This window comes from Mastigoproctus giganteus, chromosome 13 (genome assembly GCF_048544385.1).
Source record: "Mastigoproctus giganteus isolate SK-2022 chromosome 13, ASM4854438v1, whole genome shotgun sequence".
NCBI classification, from domain to species: Eukaryota; Metazoa; Arthropoda; class Arachnida; order Uropygi; family Thelyphonidae; genus Mastigoproctus; species Mastigoproctus giganteus.
The window spans coordinates 36,762,179-36,777,974 of record NC_143587.1 but is presented as its reverse complement, the minus strand read 5'-3'; the positions used below and the strand labels follow the sequence as shown (position 1 = coordinate 36,777,974).

Below are 15,796 nucleotides of genomic sequence, written 5' to 3'. Positions count from 1 at the left end.
TTGAGGTAGTAACTGGACTCCAGATGGCGCTACGTGCGGAAAGAAAGAAAGAAAGAAAGAACTTCGTTTTTGCTTGACTAATGGGCAGGGGAAAAGGTCAACTGACTTCCGAGATAAAACGAATTGCCGACATTAGTGCCTTTAAGATTACTATTGCTCGCCGATAGATGGCGCTTCGATACGTTTACTGTAATTTGTATCGTCACGTGCGACAATAATGTCCCTTTTCTTCAGCACGTTTTCAGTATCTTGAGAATTGAGGATTCGAGTGGGATGAAACCGGAAAGATATGTTTCTTTCTTGACACCCCGTGCTGATGGCCTTTCGTGGAAGAGAGAGAGAGAGAGAGAGAGAGAGAGATTTTCCCCACACTAATCCATTCTTTCTTTCAATAATCTTAAACTCCAATAATTCAAGTACCTCTATAACTTACAGAATGTACTAAAAAGAACTCGTTATTTTGAAGTTTGTAGAGCTAAACATAACTACACTGGCTGGCCAGAAAATTAGACGCCTTTATTCAATATCAATTGAAGGTCATCTTTTGTTCTAGACAAAAGATGGCCTTCAATGGCCGTCTTCAATGAAGGCCTAGACTCCCTCAGATACCTCCAAGAACTCTCCAAGATGTCTTTCTCTCTGAAACGATATGGGCATCATTGCACCGCCCGGGGTAAGCTCCCATCTATAATTATTTGTTGACGCCAACTGCAAAAGGTTTCTAATTTTTTCTCCAGTGAGTGTAGTTATTAATAAATGTATAATATTTCTTGCTAACCAATAAAGTAAACTAGTAATTATTTAATCAATTATTATCTTTTCAGGTTACGAGAACTTGCCAACCATCTACAACATGGTGATGTCCCCCTGGCGGTGCTACAAAAAACCTTACAGTACGCGGCATGTGTGCTGGAAACAGTCTATATCGACGAAGCCAGGTAAGGGTTCGAGGAAACGTGTTTAAAAAATGAAACTGGATTAGAAAACTAATGTAGTTATAGATGATGTAGATCCAAAGTTTGTGATGCAACAAGCGCCAGTGCGAGCCCACTGCGTCTGTATGTATAAATTCGATGCATGTTGCTGCATTATATGTTTAAAAGCGAGTATCTACACGTCTAAATAAACAAAATTACATCAAAGTTCATTACGCTCATTCCTTTGGTTTTACCTCTGATAAAGGTTCCTTGTTTTTAACTCGAAACGTCCACGAAATATCTTTTATTTATCTGATATTCAGCTTCCTTTATACTTGTATAAAGATGGAATTTTATCGATTCACTATAAGGGTGCTACATAAGCAGTCAGTCTGTACGTGACATTTCAGTCAGCGCTGAAGATCCCTTGGTCGATGACTGGTGATGTGATCTACAAATGGAAGCGGACTGGTTCTGAAACCGTTACGAAACCACCCGAAAAACTTCTGAAGCTGGCAGGAGAATCTTGAAAAGAATCAGTCGCTCGGAACTCAGGTCAACGTTGTCGCAGTTCTGGGGCTGTTTTCATGGTTTGGGACAATGTTATGAGTGGAGTTGGTCGCCGCTTTAATGGTCTAATAGCGTTAGATATCGGACAACCTTTTATAAAACACGTGGAGAGTGTTTTAAGGTCTAAAGGTTTCAGCACACTTTATTGATTTTCCAGTGAATACAAGTTGTTTGAAGATATACTGGTATCGTATATTTATGGCAGGGCAGTGTACATATAGTTAAAAAGAAATAATAATAATAATAATTCAGTGTGTATTGATAATATAAATGCCAGTTATGACTCCAATCAGTCAGAAATTGTTCGGTTATCCGAAATCTGAATTGTAGGCAGCTCAGATGCTGAAGCTTCGATACATTGAGTGTGTTCTAAGGCCAGTTTGCCTGTTTATGGCACGAAACTCTATATAAACCCAGGTTTCGAAACGCGACTCCTTGATGATAGATGGCGCTTGTGCCTTTGGGTCTCTTTCGCTAATTCCTGACGGTCTTTAACAGGATAGGAGAACACCCGATAATAGGACCCGTTATTAGAAGTTTGTCATGCAGCGTGAGCACTTACCGGCCACCAATAGCTGTGTCCATATCTTTTGATTTCTAGTGTCTCTCTCTCTCTCTCTGCGAAAGTGGATTAACATCCGGGCATTCCACTCCACGAGGCTAATGCAATAGCGTTAATTCCAGCGAAATTAGAAGTGGTCGAAATTTGCTGGTGCCCAGATTAATCTCTCGCTTGCTCCGGTAAACTGTTCCACTTCTCCGCAAATCTCGGTCCTAATGATCGCAGTTTCAATCAGCAACATCGCCGTATTGTGTACGTAATTTATTCTACCCCCCCACCACCACCACCATCCCCCGTATTAGCAGAATTAAGCTGCAATTGCCTCGCTGGACAGCTGCTCTGCTTCCTGCAGTAATGCCCCTTCCTTCTGGATGATTGTCCGGACCTGCAACCAAACCTTTAAATAACAGGAGACCTTCTCTATCTATCTACTTCATTCTCTTACTCATAGTCTCTCTCTCTCTCTCTCTCTCTCTCTCTCTCTCTCTCTCTCTCTCTCTCTCTCTCTCTTTGTCATACGCAAACTCGCTTTCTCATTCTGTCCTGTTTCTCACACTTTGATATTTTTAAATTATTTATGGGAAGATCTAAACTGAAAGAGAGATAGAGAGAGAGAGAGAGAGAGAGAGAGAGAGAGAGAGAGACGGAGAGAGAGAAAAAGAAAGAAAGAGATAGAGAGCGAGAGAGAGAAAGAAAGGGGTTAGACAGAGAGCGAGAGAGAGAAAGAGAGAGAGAAAGAGATAGAGAGCGAGAGAGAGAGAGAAAGGAAGGGGTTAGACAGAGAAAGAGAGAGAGAGAGAGAGAGAGAGAGAGAGAGAGAGAGGAAGAAATTGAGAGAAACAGAAAGAGAGAATAGGAAAAAGAATAAAGACAGAGAGAGAATCTTGAAGAAAAGAAAAGTCGAACCACGAACTGGATAAAAGATCGGGAGGGAAATAAAGAGATGAAGGGAAGGCAAAAAGAGAGCGACAGAATGAAAGATAAAGAAAGAGAATACAGAAAAAAGAGATAGAGAGAGAAAGGAGGGAGAGAGATGACGAAGACAGAGACGGTAAGCGAGAGAAGTAAGGGTAGAGGAGCGAGGAGAAGAAGAAAGTCAGAGAGGAATAGACGGAAGAAAGAAAAATAAGAGAGAGAGAGAGAGAGAGAGAGAGAGAGAGAGAGAGAGAGAGAGAGAGAGAATGAATAAAGAAAGAGAAGGATAAGAGAGAGAAAGGGACAAGAAAGATTGAATGGGTAACTAAAGATGACAGAGTGAGTCAGAATAGAAGATAGAGAGAGAGAGAGTGAAAAGAGAGAAATTGAGTCAGAAAACAGAGAGAGGAGCTCAAGAAAGCCAGAGAGAAAGAGAAGGAGAGAGCGAGAGAAAGAAGGGAGAGGGAATGATGAGGAAAGAGGAATAGGGGTTGCGAGAAAGAAAGAGAAATTGAGTCAGAAAAGAGAGGGAGAGGAGCACAACGACAGAGAGAAAGAAAATGAGAGCGAGTGAGAGAGAGAGAGAGAGAGAGAGAGAGAGAAAGAAGGAATGATAGAGAAAAAGGAGGATGAAAGTAGTAGTAGAGAGAGAGAGAATGAAAAAAGAGAAATTGAGTCAGAAGAGACAAGCGAAACGCAAAGAAAGCGAAAGAGAAAGGAAAAGAAAAAAGAGAGAGAGAGAGAAAGAAAGAGAAAAAGAGAGAGAGAGAGAGAGAGAGAGAGAGAGAGAGAGGGAGAGAGAGAGAGAGAGAGAGAGAACGGCTTGGGATAATGAGAAAAAAATAAGCAGGAAGTAAAAATTGAAACACGAAATCAAAGAAAGAGGTAGAAATGCAAAGAAGGAGAAAGAAATGAGAAAAATAATTTTGTCAGCAGCTTCTTGGCACTGCCATTGAACGTACTTGCATTTGGTGTAGTAGGTCTACGTGTCGAGTGAAGTTTGTATTGAAATTGCATCCTTCCGGTTGGCATTGATCACAAAGGCATGGCGCGCCTGCTCAGGCTGGTCGTTCGATTAACTGTTTGCTACCAAAACCTGCGTGCCCGGACATGCACTCACCAACACGTTTCACTCTGTCGTCCGCAAATCGCCATCCCCTTCTCACTCTCGTGGGATGAACGTCTGCGGACCACAAACTGAAGCGCAATGGGAAAACCCCCCCTCCCCCAAGTGCGATGACTGTTGCCTTTCAGTGGCCATTGCGCATGTGCTTGACGTAGTGGAAATAGAAGCCTGCATCAACCAGTAGAGGTAGTTGTGTGTGCGATGATAAAGCCAGAAACAACATCCCCTGCATGTGAATGTCATTAGAACGTAGAACGCATCCCTCTTACCATCCATTTGCTGATGTCTCTCTTCTTTCCTATCCACCCTTTTCCTGTAGGAAGATGGCGTCTTTGAAAAGGACATCTCGCGATCTCACGCCACCCGAGAGAATATCCGTGGATCAATCGAACAGACCAAAGAGTTTGCCCATTCCCAAATCTCCAAAGTGGACAAGGTTAATGGTTTCGTCTTCCAGTAGATGATTCAGCAATAATCTTTTTAATTTTTTGAAATTAATTTTTTCTTTTTTTTTTAGACAAGGTACCCGGTTTGGAATTGCACTATTAGTATTTAAAAAAAAAAAAAAAAAATGCTTCTGGGATATTCTAAAAAAAAAATGCTCAAAAATCTAATTCAAGCCTTGCTATTCGCGCCATCTATTATCCAATTATGTAATTAATTTTATATATAGCGTAATATTTGTATAATTTCTGTTATATCGATTAATGGTGTAATGTTTTTCTATATAAAACCTATAAATTGTGTGAAATAACCCAATAAAATAATATTTGTTTAAAATTCACTCTTTCGCTTCAAATAGAGTTGATATTCTAATTCCCCAAATATAATATTCAAATTATTAACGATTAGATGTGTAAACTGTCCGAAAGAGGGCAGTAGCAGCAGCAGCAGCAATCTACCTGTAAAATCTCTTCTATCTTGGATTCACTTCTTTTTAGATTAGTTTACCTTTCTCTCCTGTGTTATGTTTAATGTGTTTCTTTTAAAGTTTATACAAAATTCTCTCTCCTAATTTATCTCCTCGATGTTTGCTTTAAACCTGTCACTTATGTATACATTTCGCCTGACGAATTTTTTTCATATCTCGTCCAGACTATTCAACTCTCCTTTATGTACTCCTCTTACTCATCACAAAAGACTCCTGAAATGTTTACCATTCACCAGAGGAGGGTTGTACGTTATTTATCTGATTAAACTACCTCTGGCATTTTTCTTTTTTTGAATTCTTCAACTGTGTTCTTCATTTGCATCTTATTAAGCAAGGAGTAAAACATAAGGTTTGTTAACTAAGTAAACTTTACGCTTTATCTTAATGCAAACTTCGAGCTCCTTTATTACTCTCCTTCTGTTCATCTTCGCAGGAGTCTTTAATACATTTGTCTTTTGTCCATCTAATACAGAAAATACAACAATCCACTTTCAATCATCCACCTCCTCTTTGTCTCTTAGGTGCACTAAGTGTAGAAAATATTAGACGAATTCTGGTTGTTCACATGATTGGTACAAAATTAAAGAACAGTTCAGAATATACTCTCAGTGCCTGCTCTATTAACTACACCATAAAGTGGCATCCAAATGGATTGATGTTCTTCTTTTTTAAATTTTGACACCTGAATTGGTGTATACGTCCTTGGGGGAAAGACCGTTCCAGCAGTTGTGAAGAAGACACATTGGACATTGTAATAAACAATGGGCAAAGAATGTGACCTTCTTGAAGCTTCCAAAAATGCGCCTGCAGTGGACATTGGAGCATCAAAACTCCCAATTATGAACTGGAAAATGATCCGGTGGTCCAACGAATCTGTTTTCCAACTGCATCATGCTGATGGCAGGGTTTGGATATGGTGAAAAATGAAGCTGTGGATACATGTGGCATCGTAGGTTCATGGTTGATGCACTCCAGATGCGTTCCCTGGTAGTATCAGCACCCTCTGTCACTTTCTGTACTTACAGAATATCAGCATGGACCATCTGTGATGATCTGTACGATACCAACAGAAGATTGTTATTACTGGATCATTTTGTATTTCAAAATTGGTTTGCTTTAATCATGTTTTGAAACCACCCGTGTCCACACAGATGAAGTAGACCATTAAATGGTAAGACACTCGTTTTTGGTATGTTCCTTGTGTCCAAAATAGCACTAACAATATGTAAACACTAAATAGATTCATCTGTTACATCTAGTGATTCTCACTTGGTTTATTTTCATTCCAGGCGTCTCATGGACGAAGATGACGAACTCTCTGAAGTCCAACCAGATGCGGTGCCCAACGAGGTGCGAGAATGGCTCGCTTCAACGTTCACCAGACAAACAGCAACACAGAGGAGAAGATCAGAAGACAAACCTCGCTTCCGGTCAGTTGCAAATGCCATCAGAGCAGGAATTATGGTCGATAGGTGAGATAAGTTTTATGTCACACATTATCCGCTCTCTTCTAACTTAATTTTAAATTTGTAAATATTTTTATATTTTTATTTTTATTTTTTTATTTTCATTATTAATTTAATTTTTTATTTTCATTATTAATTTAATTTTATTTATTTATTTATTTTATTTATTTATTTAATTTTTTTTATTTTCATTATTAATTTAATTTTATTTATTTATTTATTTTATTTATTTATTTTAATTTTTTTTATTTTCATTATTAATTTAATTTTATTTATTTAATTAATTAATTTATTTTATTTTATTTATTTTTATTTTTATTTATTTATTTTTATTTTATTTTATTATTTTATTTATTTTTTATTTGTTTATTTTTACTATTTTTATTTTATTTTATTATTTTTGTTTTATTTATTTTTATTTTTAAAGCCATATTGTACATTATTCGTTTTTGCATCTTACAGGATATACAGAAGAATTTCCAACAACAGTAACTTACAGATGCCTACGCAAGTAGCCAGTATACTAAAGGTAACAACCCATTTATTGCGTATTGATTTCAGTCGATAATTTTCTGAGGCACCAGGTGGCAGCACAGTCGTTTATCGTTTGTGCTCTGCGATAAAGGGGCGTAAGGGACGGCTATAATTCTTCCTCGGTAATTCAGTCTTGAATTGTGTTGTTAAGTGTTTATGATCGTGTTCTTAATAAAATACACAAATAATATTTAAGGTGAGGCGAAACTGTACGGCACCCCTGGGAAATATTAATCAACCCTTTACTTTGTAATGCCAGCTCTATAAATACAATTCTCCTCAGACTACAAAAACTAAGTTAGAATTTCAAATTTTCCCCACAAAGCTAGAATACGCGTGATGGTCGGTGGCGCCATCTAGTTTTAATCGAGAGAACTGATGAAACTATTCGATAAGAACAACTTTTAAGAGAACGCTGTTTTGATAGATGGTAATTACGAAGGGGTGTAATACTGGGGGTGGGGGGTATGACGTCATCGATGTCCCGATTTTGTCGTGCCGCTACCACTTTCCTGGAAGAATTTGTCGTCGCAACGCTTGTTTCACGTGAGAGGCGATCGTAATTCACTTCTCGGCTGCCCATCAGGCGGCACCAACTTCGACCAAGTGATGGAGGCTTCGCGTGTTTAAGAAATAGACAGAAAGACTTGGTTCGCTCTCTCTTTCTTCGCGTGTGTTGCAACCAACGACACGCAGTACGCCGCACACTCGGCGTGTTAAGAGTGGAAATAAATTGCGCCGAAACCGCAGAACGGCGTGTGCCAAAAGCAGTGTGGGATGTGCGCGCCCTCTTCAGGTGCATTTCAGAAGTGTTCACGACGCCATGTTTTGTGAATCAGCAAATAGAAAAGCACATTGCTGAAATTTCTCTGTTCACCTGACTCTAATTTTCTCTTTCGTATTCCTTTTTATTCTCTCTCTCTCTCTCTCTCTCTCTTTTCACTTTATTTCATTCTTCCTTTCTCTCGCTTTTTCTTTTATATTGTTTTTCTCTTTTATATATCCCTCTTTCATTCTCTCTCTCTCTCTCTCTCTCTCTCTCTCTCCGTTGTTCTTTCTCTTTCTCTTTATTTCATTCTTCCTTTCTCTCTCTTTTATTTCTCTTTCTTCGTCTTGTCTCTCTCTCTCTCTCTCTCTCTTCCTGTCTCGCTTCCTCTGTCTTTCTCTCTCTTTCGATATCTCTTTCACTTTATTTCATTCTTCCTTTCTCTTTCATATTGTTTTTCTCTTTTATACCTCGCTCTCTCTCTCTCTCTCTTTTATTTCTCTTTCTCTCATTCTATTTTTTTCTCTAGTTCCCGCTCACTTTCTCTTCCTTTCGTTATCTCTTTCTGTCGTTCTTTTTTTCTTTCCTCTCTCTCTCTCTCTCTCTCTCTCTCTTTAATTCTCTCCTTTTTCTGTTATTTTTCTCTCTCTTTCTGTCTTTTAGTTCTTTCTTGTCCTCTTTCTCTCTCTCTCTTTTCCTCCTTCCCTTTCTTTCTTACTCTCTTTTCTTTTGCACTTTCTCTCTTTCTGTCTTTCTTTTAGTTCTCTCTTTCCCCCTTTCTTTCGTTCTTTCTCTCACTCTCTCTTTTTTTCCCTCCTTCCTTTTCTTTCTTACTGTCTCTTTCTGTTGTTCCTCTGTTGCTCTTTCGTTCTCTCTCTCTCTCTCTCTCTCTCTCTCTCTCTTGCATTCACTCTTCTCTTCTGTCTTTTATTATACGTCTAACTTTCTTTTAGTTTCTGATTTCTGTCGATATTTTAAAATAAACTCTCGATACCAAACAATTGATGAATGCACTTACAATGACCAACGAACTGTATTTGTACTTAATAACTCTATGTAATATCTTCTTTTTCATTAAAAAAAAATAATAATAAATGTAGAGGGCGCAAGCATCAACTTTACACCCAGCTGTCTTTTGTTCGTCTGCGCAAATGAACCGATATAGCAGAACTTGAAACCTGCTAGAGTTTCTTTCATCAACTCAGATAGAAACTTCTACCGAAATATTAGCATTAGCATTAGCATTAGTAGAGGCATATGATGCAAGAAAGCAAGCTTATTCAGCATCAGCCAAAAAAAAAACAAAAAAAAAAAACACACACACACACACCACTCCCATTTCACCCCTCCGTTCGTTCGAAATACCTGTCCAGTTGAGCCTTAAATTTGTTTAGGCTATCAACTTCAACAACAAGTGATGGAAGTCGGTTCCACCAACCAACCACCCGCTGGCCAAAGGCAAATTTCCGCACATCTATCCGACATCCGTCCTTCCTCAATTTGAATTTATGCCCTCTGAGGTGATTATTCTGAGCAAGATGAAGAATCCCATTGGCATTGAGCATGCTCAAACCATTCAAAGCCTTATACACCTCTATCAGATCACCTCGCCGGTGCCTAGTCTCCAGACACTGTAATTTGCAAAACTTAAGCCTTTCTTCGTAAGAGCAACCCTTTGTTCCATTTACTAATCTTGTTGCCCTTCTCTGTACCCGTTCCAGCAGCTCTACATCCTTCTTGAAATGAGGCCTCCAGACCTGTATACAGTACTCAAGATGTGGCCTAACCATTGCCTTATACAAGGGAATAATCACCTCCTTATCCCTGCTAGAAAAATTCCTCTTTATCATTGACAAGACACCATGAGCTACTCTTGCAGCTCGTCTGCACTGCTCAGAGAACTTCATATCTGCCTGCACAATTACCCCCAGGTCCTTTTCATTCTCCACCACTGTCAGTGTAGTACCGCAGAGTTGATACGTTGCTCTGGGGTTACTGTTTCCCATATGTAGTACTTTACATTTGTCAATGTTAAACTTCATTTGCCACCTCTCAGCCCATCTGTTCAACCTTTCCAGATCCTGTTGCAGCAGCATAGCGTCAGTAGTGTCCTTAACGACCCTGCCAACCTTTGTATCATCTGCAAACTTGGACATTAAACTTGATATCCCATCATCAATATCATTCATAAACACCGAAAACAACAACGGACCCAACACTGAACCTTGAGGAACTCCACTAATAACATTAGTCCACGTTGAGCAGTGTCCATTGATTACCACTCTCTGTCTTCTGCCACTCAACCATCCTCTTATCCATAGTGGCAATTTGCCTCCAATGCCACACTGCTCCAATTTGTGCAGCAGTCTTCCATGTGCAACAGTATCAAAAGCCTTTCTAAGATCCAAATATATAATATCAAAGTTATTCCCTGCATCCAGTTCTTTTGTGACTACATCATAGTATCCAATCAAATTGCTCAGGCAAGACCTGCCCTTAACAAAACCATGCTGCGTCTGAGCTATAACGGAATTCTTGTCTAGATGATCCTGCAGTGCTTCTTTAACCAGTGCCTCCATTAATTTTCCTGGAACAGAAGTTAAACTCACAGGTCTATAATTACTTGTGTCAGCCTTTGATCCTCCTTTGTGAATTGGGGTCACATTTGCACATCTCCAGTCTATGGGTACCTCCCCTGAGTCCAACGAAGCTCTCATAATTATGGCTAAGGGTTTGCTTACTTCCTTTGCTGCCTCCTTTAATATAACTGGATAGATCCCATCCACCCCAGGTGCCTTTCTTATGTTTATCCTCAACAATCTCTCCTCCACTTTCCTCTCAGTTATTACAAAATCATCCAGCTCACTGCCTATGTTTACTTTACCTACATCATTCTCCTTCCTGAATAACTCCTCATGCGTGAATGTAGATGCAAAATACTCGTTTAGATTGTTAGCCACCTGAGCAGGATCCTCAACTGTTGAACCATCAATATCCAGTGGACCAATCTGATTCATCCCTTTCCTTCTTGAGTTTAAATAGGTAAAGAACTCTTTTCTGTTTTTCTTTGCATCCCTTGCCAATGATTTTTCGTAGTCTGCCTTTGCCTGCCTAATCTCCTTTGTGACTTGGTTACAGACCAACTTATATCTATCATAGGCTTCCATGTCACCCATTAATTTGTATGTATCCCATGCATTTTTCTTCTCTGCCATATGCCTCATTAGTTCATCTGACAACCATTTAGGCCTAAACCTTGAACAATATTTCTTAGTTGGTATGTAAAGCCTAGTAGCCACCAAGATTAGTTCCTTGAATGCTTCCCATTTTGAGTTTGCTGTTGGTAACATCATCAGTTGGTCCCACTGAATAGAATTTAAATACTGTCTCAGACCATCATAGTCGCCTTTACGAAAACAAAAACCCTTCCCTTTACCTCTGATGGTAGTTACCTCTTTCAGTAAATCCCACTTCAGCACTCTGTGATCACTGCCACCTAGTGGTTCATTTATCTGCAGATTCTTAATGCATGAAGAATCACTGCTGATAATCAAATCAAGAGTATTACTCCCTCTAGTTGCCTCCCGAACATGCTGATGTAGAAAACAATCATCCAATAAATCCACAAAAGCCTTGCTAGTGTGTGAGTGACCAACCCACAAATTCCAGTCAATATCTGGGAAATTAAAGTCCCCCATTATAAGACTCTCTGATTTACTGGCCCACTCTATTTCTCCGAACAGTTTCTTATTATACTCATCAGAGTCATTAGGCCTATAGCACACTCCTACTCTCAATTTTGATTTCCCTATGCTTATGTCACACCAAACTGACTCGACACTGCCCTGTCCAGCGCTAATATACAACATTAGCGCCCTCTAGGCAACAAGACAGCAGTCTCTCGTGTCGCCATCTTCGTGTCCCCGTGATGATGAATTTTCGCTATCAACCGATAACAGAATAAGTAGGGATGACGTAACAATACAGTAGATTCAACAATGAAAATACAGTAGACTCAACAATGGAGTTTTTCTGAGATCGGTTATCTTATCTCTTCCATAAACTTTCATTTTACTTTGAGCGCAGCACGTTTACTGTCGCGTGCACTAATCCGGGCGTTTATTTGTCTTTTGCAGAGAGCGGACGACTGGTCGTTCAACGTGTTCGCCGTCAACGATGTCGCCCCTGGCCAAGTATTACGTTACATCACCCACGACCTATTAAATCGATACGGCCTTATCCACAAATTCAAGGTAAGTCGCGCCGTCCCTTTTTGTTAGGACTTTTTTTTTCCTCTCTCTAGTAATTTGCAATCAATCAACTGAGTGATGGATTGATTGTCACCAACTTTCCCAACTTACAATCGAAACGTGGCAGATCCGAAATAAAAGAGAAGCCCACCTCTTCTCACTTCCTGAATAAAGCGCGTGCACGTAACAGTCCCTTCTTCTCTTCTTAACTGCAACTTGTTTCGACACACTCGCCTCTTATTTGTTTCCGCTATCCTGACTCTGGAAGACGTCATTTTCTCAGACGCCCGAGCTCGAGATCCCAACCTTGTATACTTCAAGTCACGCGCACAACAATGGATCCTGTCTTCGTGGCCTCCACGTGGATGAATCCCAGAGGTAAAGCCGAAGATGATTAAGGTTTTACGCTTCCGTGGACACGCAATCCGATGTTTTCCAATATGAACTACGTTTGGTGTGTCGATCGATAATTGGCCCCGATTTTCTGTCTTTAATTCGATAAATTATATTTTTAATTCCGTTATTATTATTTGTGGTAAATCTTCTAATTACTGTTCTTCTTCCACAGATCCCATCCTCAACGTTGGAAAGTTTTCTAATCCAAATAGAAACTGGTTATGGAAGGTATAAAAATCCGTACCATAACAATCTCCATGCCGCTGACGTCACCCAAACCGTCCATTACATCATGTGTCAATCAGGACTTGCTGTAAGTTCCGGTTTTACATTTTCAAATTTACCAAAAAATGAAAAATTTAAATTTACTTAACTTCCCGCGAATTAAAAATATTTCGATCTGAGATATATCTTCGATCGCTTTAAAAATAAAATGACGTAGTATGACGTAACAATGTAGTATATGCAACAATTGAGTTTTCTGACAAATGATGCTGTTCATTTCCTTCCCTTTACGTTTGGTGTTTATCATCTGTTGGTGAGATTTTGTTTACATTTTTGCATCATACATACTGAATACATTGTGACGTCATTCAGTTTGGCAGAAATTGAATGACGTATTTATCAGAGTTAATAGATTTCAATTTCCTGTTTTTGGAAGTCAAACAACCAAAGATTATCGATGAAGAGATGTCCATCGTGTATGGGGGATATCTGTCCATCGGATGACGTTTTAGAACATTGGTGGACGCAGTTGAAGTGCGACCAGGAGAGGTCCATGATGAAGAAAGAAGTGGGCATCCATCTACATCTCACACCGCTCAATTGGTGAAGAAAATTGAACAGCTAATCCTCAATGATCGCTGGATAACAGTTGAACAAATAGTTTCTGAGACTGGAATAAGAAAAAGATCAAAAACGTACAGAGAGAGAGAGAGAGAGAGGAAGGACTGGGAAAGAGACAGAGATAGAAAATTGGAGAGAGCGAATAGATAGATAGGAAGAGAAAGACAAAGAGAGCAGACAGATAAAAAAAGAAAGATGGAAAAAAAGATGGAGGTAGGAGAGACCAAGTGAATGAAGAAAGAGAGAAAGTGAACAGTTAGGCAGAACGAGAAAGAAAAAGGGCAAAGGCAAAGAGAGGGCAGTAGCGTATTCAGGTCGGTTAAGGCCCCGGGCGCAGAAGAAAATATTGGGCCCCTTAAAAAAAAGAGAGACAGGGAAAATAAAAATACATGTTAACCATTTTTTTAAATAAATAAAAAATATTATGTACTATTAATGTTTTATTTCCAATAAACTTTGAATATAATATAATTAATAATAGCATAATAATAATCACAAAGTTTTGAACTAATAGTTGCACATATTAGTTCAACTAATTTGTTGGGGTTTTGCGTGGGCCCTTCAGAAGTCGGGGCCCAGGGGGCGCGCCCGGTGCGCCCGCCGTTAAATCCGCCTCTGAGAGAGGGACAGACAGAGAAAGAGAAAGCGAATGGATAGACCGAAAGAAAAGAAAATTCAGAGAGCGAACGAATGGGTGGACAGGGAGAGTAAAGAAAACAGAGAGAGAGACAGATAGAAATATGGAGAGAGCGAATAGATAGAGAGGGAAGAGAGAGAGAGAGAGAGAGAGAGAGAGCAAATGGGAGAAGAGTAGAAATAGATAGAAAGATGGAGAGAGCGAATGGGTAAAGAAAAATGAAAAAGAAGTAGACAGAGAAAGACAAATAGAGAGAAAGAGAGAGAGAGAGAGGATTGGAAGGATAAAGACACATAGAAAGATAGAAAAGGAGCAAATGGGTAGACAGGAAGAGAAAGAAAATGGAAAGACAAATAGACAGAGAAAGAAAAAGAGAGATACAGAGAGAGAGAGAGAGAGAGAGAGAGGTAGACAGAGAAGGCAAGATAGAAAAGAAAGGTGGAGAGTAAAACAAAGTGAATGAATAGACAGAAAGAGAGAGGGGAAAAAGGAAAAGACAAACGGAAGGAGATGGAGAGAGCGAGAGAGAGACAAAGCCAGAGAAAGCGAATGGATAGACGGAAAGAAAAGAGAAAACAGAGAAAGAGAGAAGAAGAATTGGGATGACAGAGACAAATAGAAAGATGGAGTGAGAGCGAATGGATAGACAGGAAAAGAAAGAAAAAGTGGGATAGACATACAGAGAAAGCGAATGGACAAGCGGAGAAGAGAGAAAGTAAACCAGAGAGAGAGAAAAACAGAGAAAGAGAAAAATGAATGGATTGATGGGGAGAAAAAAGAAAACAGAGAGAGAAGGATTGGGAGAAGGACAGAGGGAGATGGAAAGATGCAGAGAGGGAGAATGGATAGACAGGAAAAGAAAGAAAAAACAGAGAGAGAGAGAGAATATGGGTATAGACAGAGAGAGAGAGAAAAGACGGGGAGAAATGGAGCGTCAGTGTTCGGTGCACTCGTCAACATTGTGAAAAATGCGGCTGCTGCATTCGTAGTCCAATACTGGAGCAACCCTTACAGATAACGCTGTATCCCGATAGTGTGATTAGCACTAATCATACGATTCTGTTGTCATGGCTACCTTCAATCTCGTCGAAAGAGCCTTCATTCCCACCGAAATGAAAACTGCGACTGGGGTACACTTAATGCACGCGCAATAACCTTCTCGGAAACACCTGTGATGTAGTGATCGGATGGGGGGGGGGAGATTCTTTCGGCACCCTTCGGAAGAAGAGTTCACAAATTCCAGGCTCGCTCTCTCTCTCTCTCTCGCTCTCTCCCGGGCAACGTATTTCAGTCAACCATCCACGGGTTGCCCAAGTCCGGGTCACATTAATGGCTCCGCCGCAAAACCGCCGCCGCGCTGGTGCGGCCTTGGACTAACAACGACGACGACGACTCCCCCCCCGTTGATGAGGAGTTTTTTGTGGGCCGTCAAACCGTCGGGCGCATTTAACGCCGTTAACTCGTCCGTTCGTTTCCATCATTCGCCTAATTGAATCGTCCGTTTGCGCGTGCCCGAAGAAGAGAGAAAGAAAGAAAGAAATAGGCCTCCGCCGCTTATTACCGAACGCAGAAATGACGCGGAGTTTCCTCTTAATCCGTCATCGGGGCCGACCCTTTTAAAATCGCCTCGAATAAAAACGACCGAAATTTCTGTTCGGAAAGAAAAGCGCGTGCGTGAAAATTAATTTAAATCTCTCGAGCCGCTTATTAAGGCGAAAATCCGAACAAAAATCACGGCTGCGACGAGGCGGTTAATTACGTTTCAATGGTTGGCGTCCGAGGGAGAAAAACGGACAACTGCCCCCCCCCCGAGCATTAATCGAAATCATTATCTCGACAAATGATCCGTTCTGCTCTGCCCGTAACCATGACAACTGCCC

At 40.1% G+C, this 15,796-nt stretch overlaps 1 protein-coding gene across 1 annotated transcript in view; it reads left to right on the top strand.

Moving 5' to 3' along the window:
- LOC150075969 (uncharacterized) overlaps nt 1-15,796 on the top strand; it is a 265,177-nt gene that overhangs the window by 205,996 nt on the left and 43,385 nt on the right. Inside the window, exons 4-9 of the mRNA XM_090387220.1 lie at nt 825-938; nt 4,410-4,526; nt 6,311-6,493; nt 6,950-7,016; nt 11,924-12,040; nt 12,606-12,746. Coding sequence (XP_090243346.1) covers nt 825-938; nt 4,410-4,526; nt 6,311-6,493; nt 6,950-7,016; nt 11,924-12,040; nt 12,606-12,746 — 739 coding nt within the window. The remainder of the gene's footprint in view (nt 1-824; nt 939-4,409; nt 4,527-6,310; nt 6,494-6,949; nt 7,017-11,923; nt 12,041-12,605; nt 12,747-15,796) is intronic.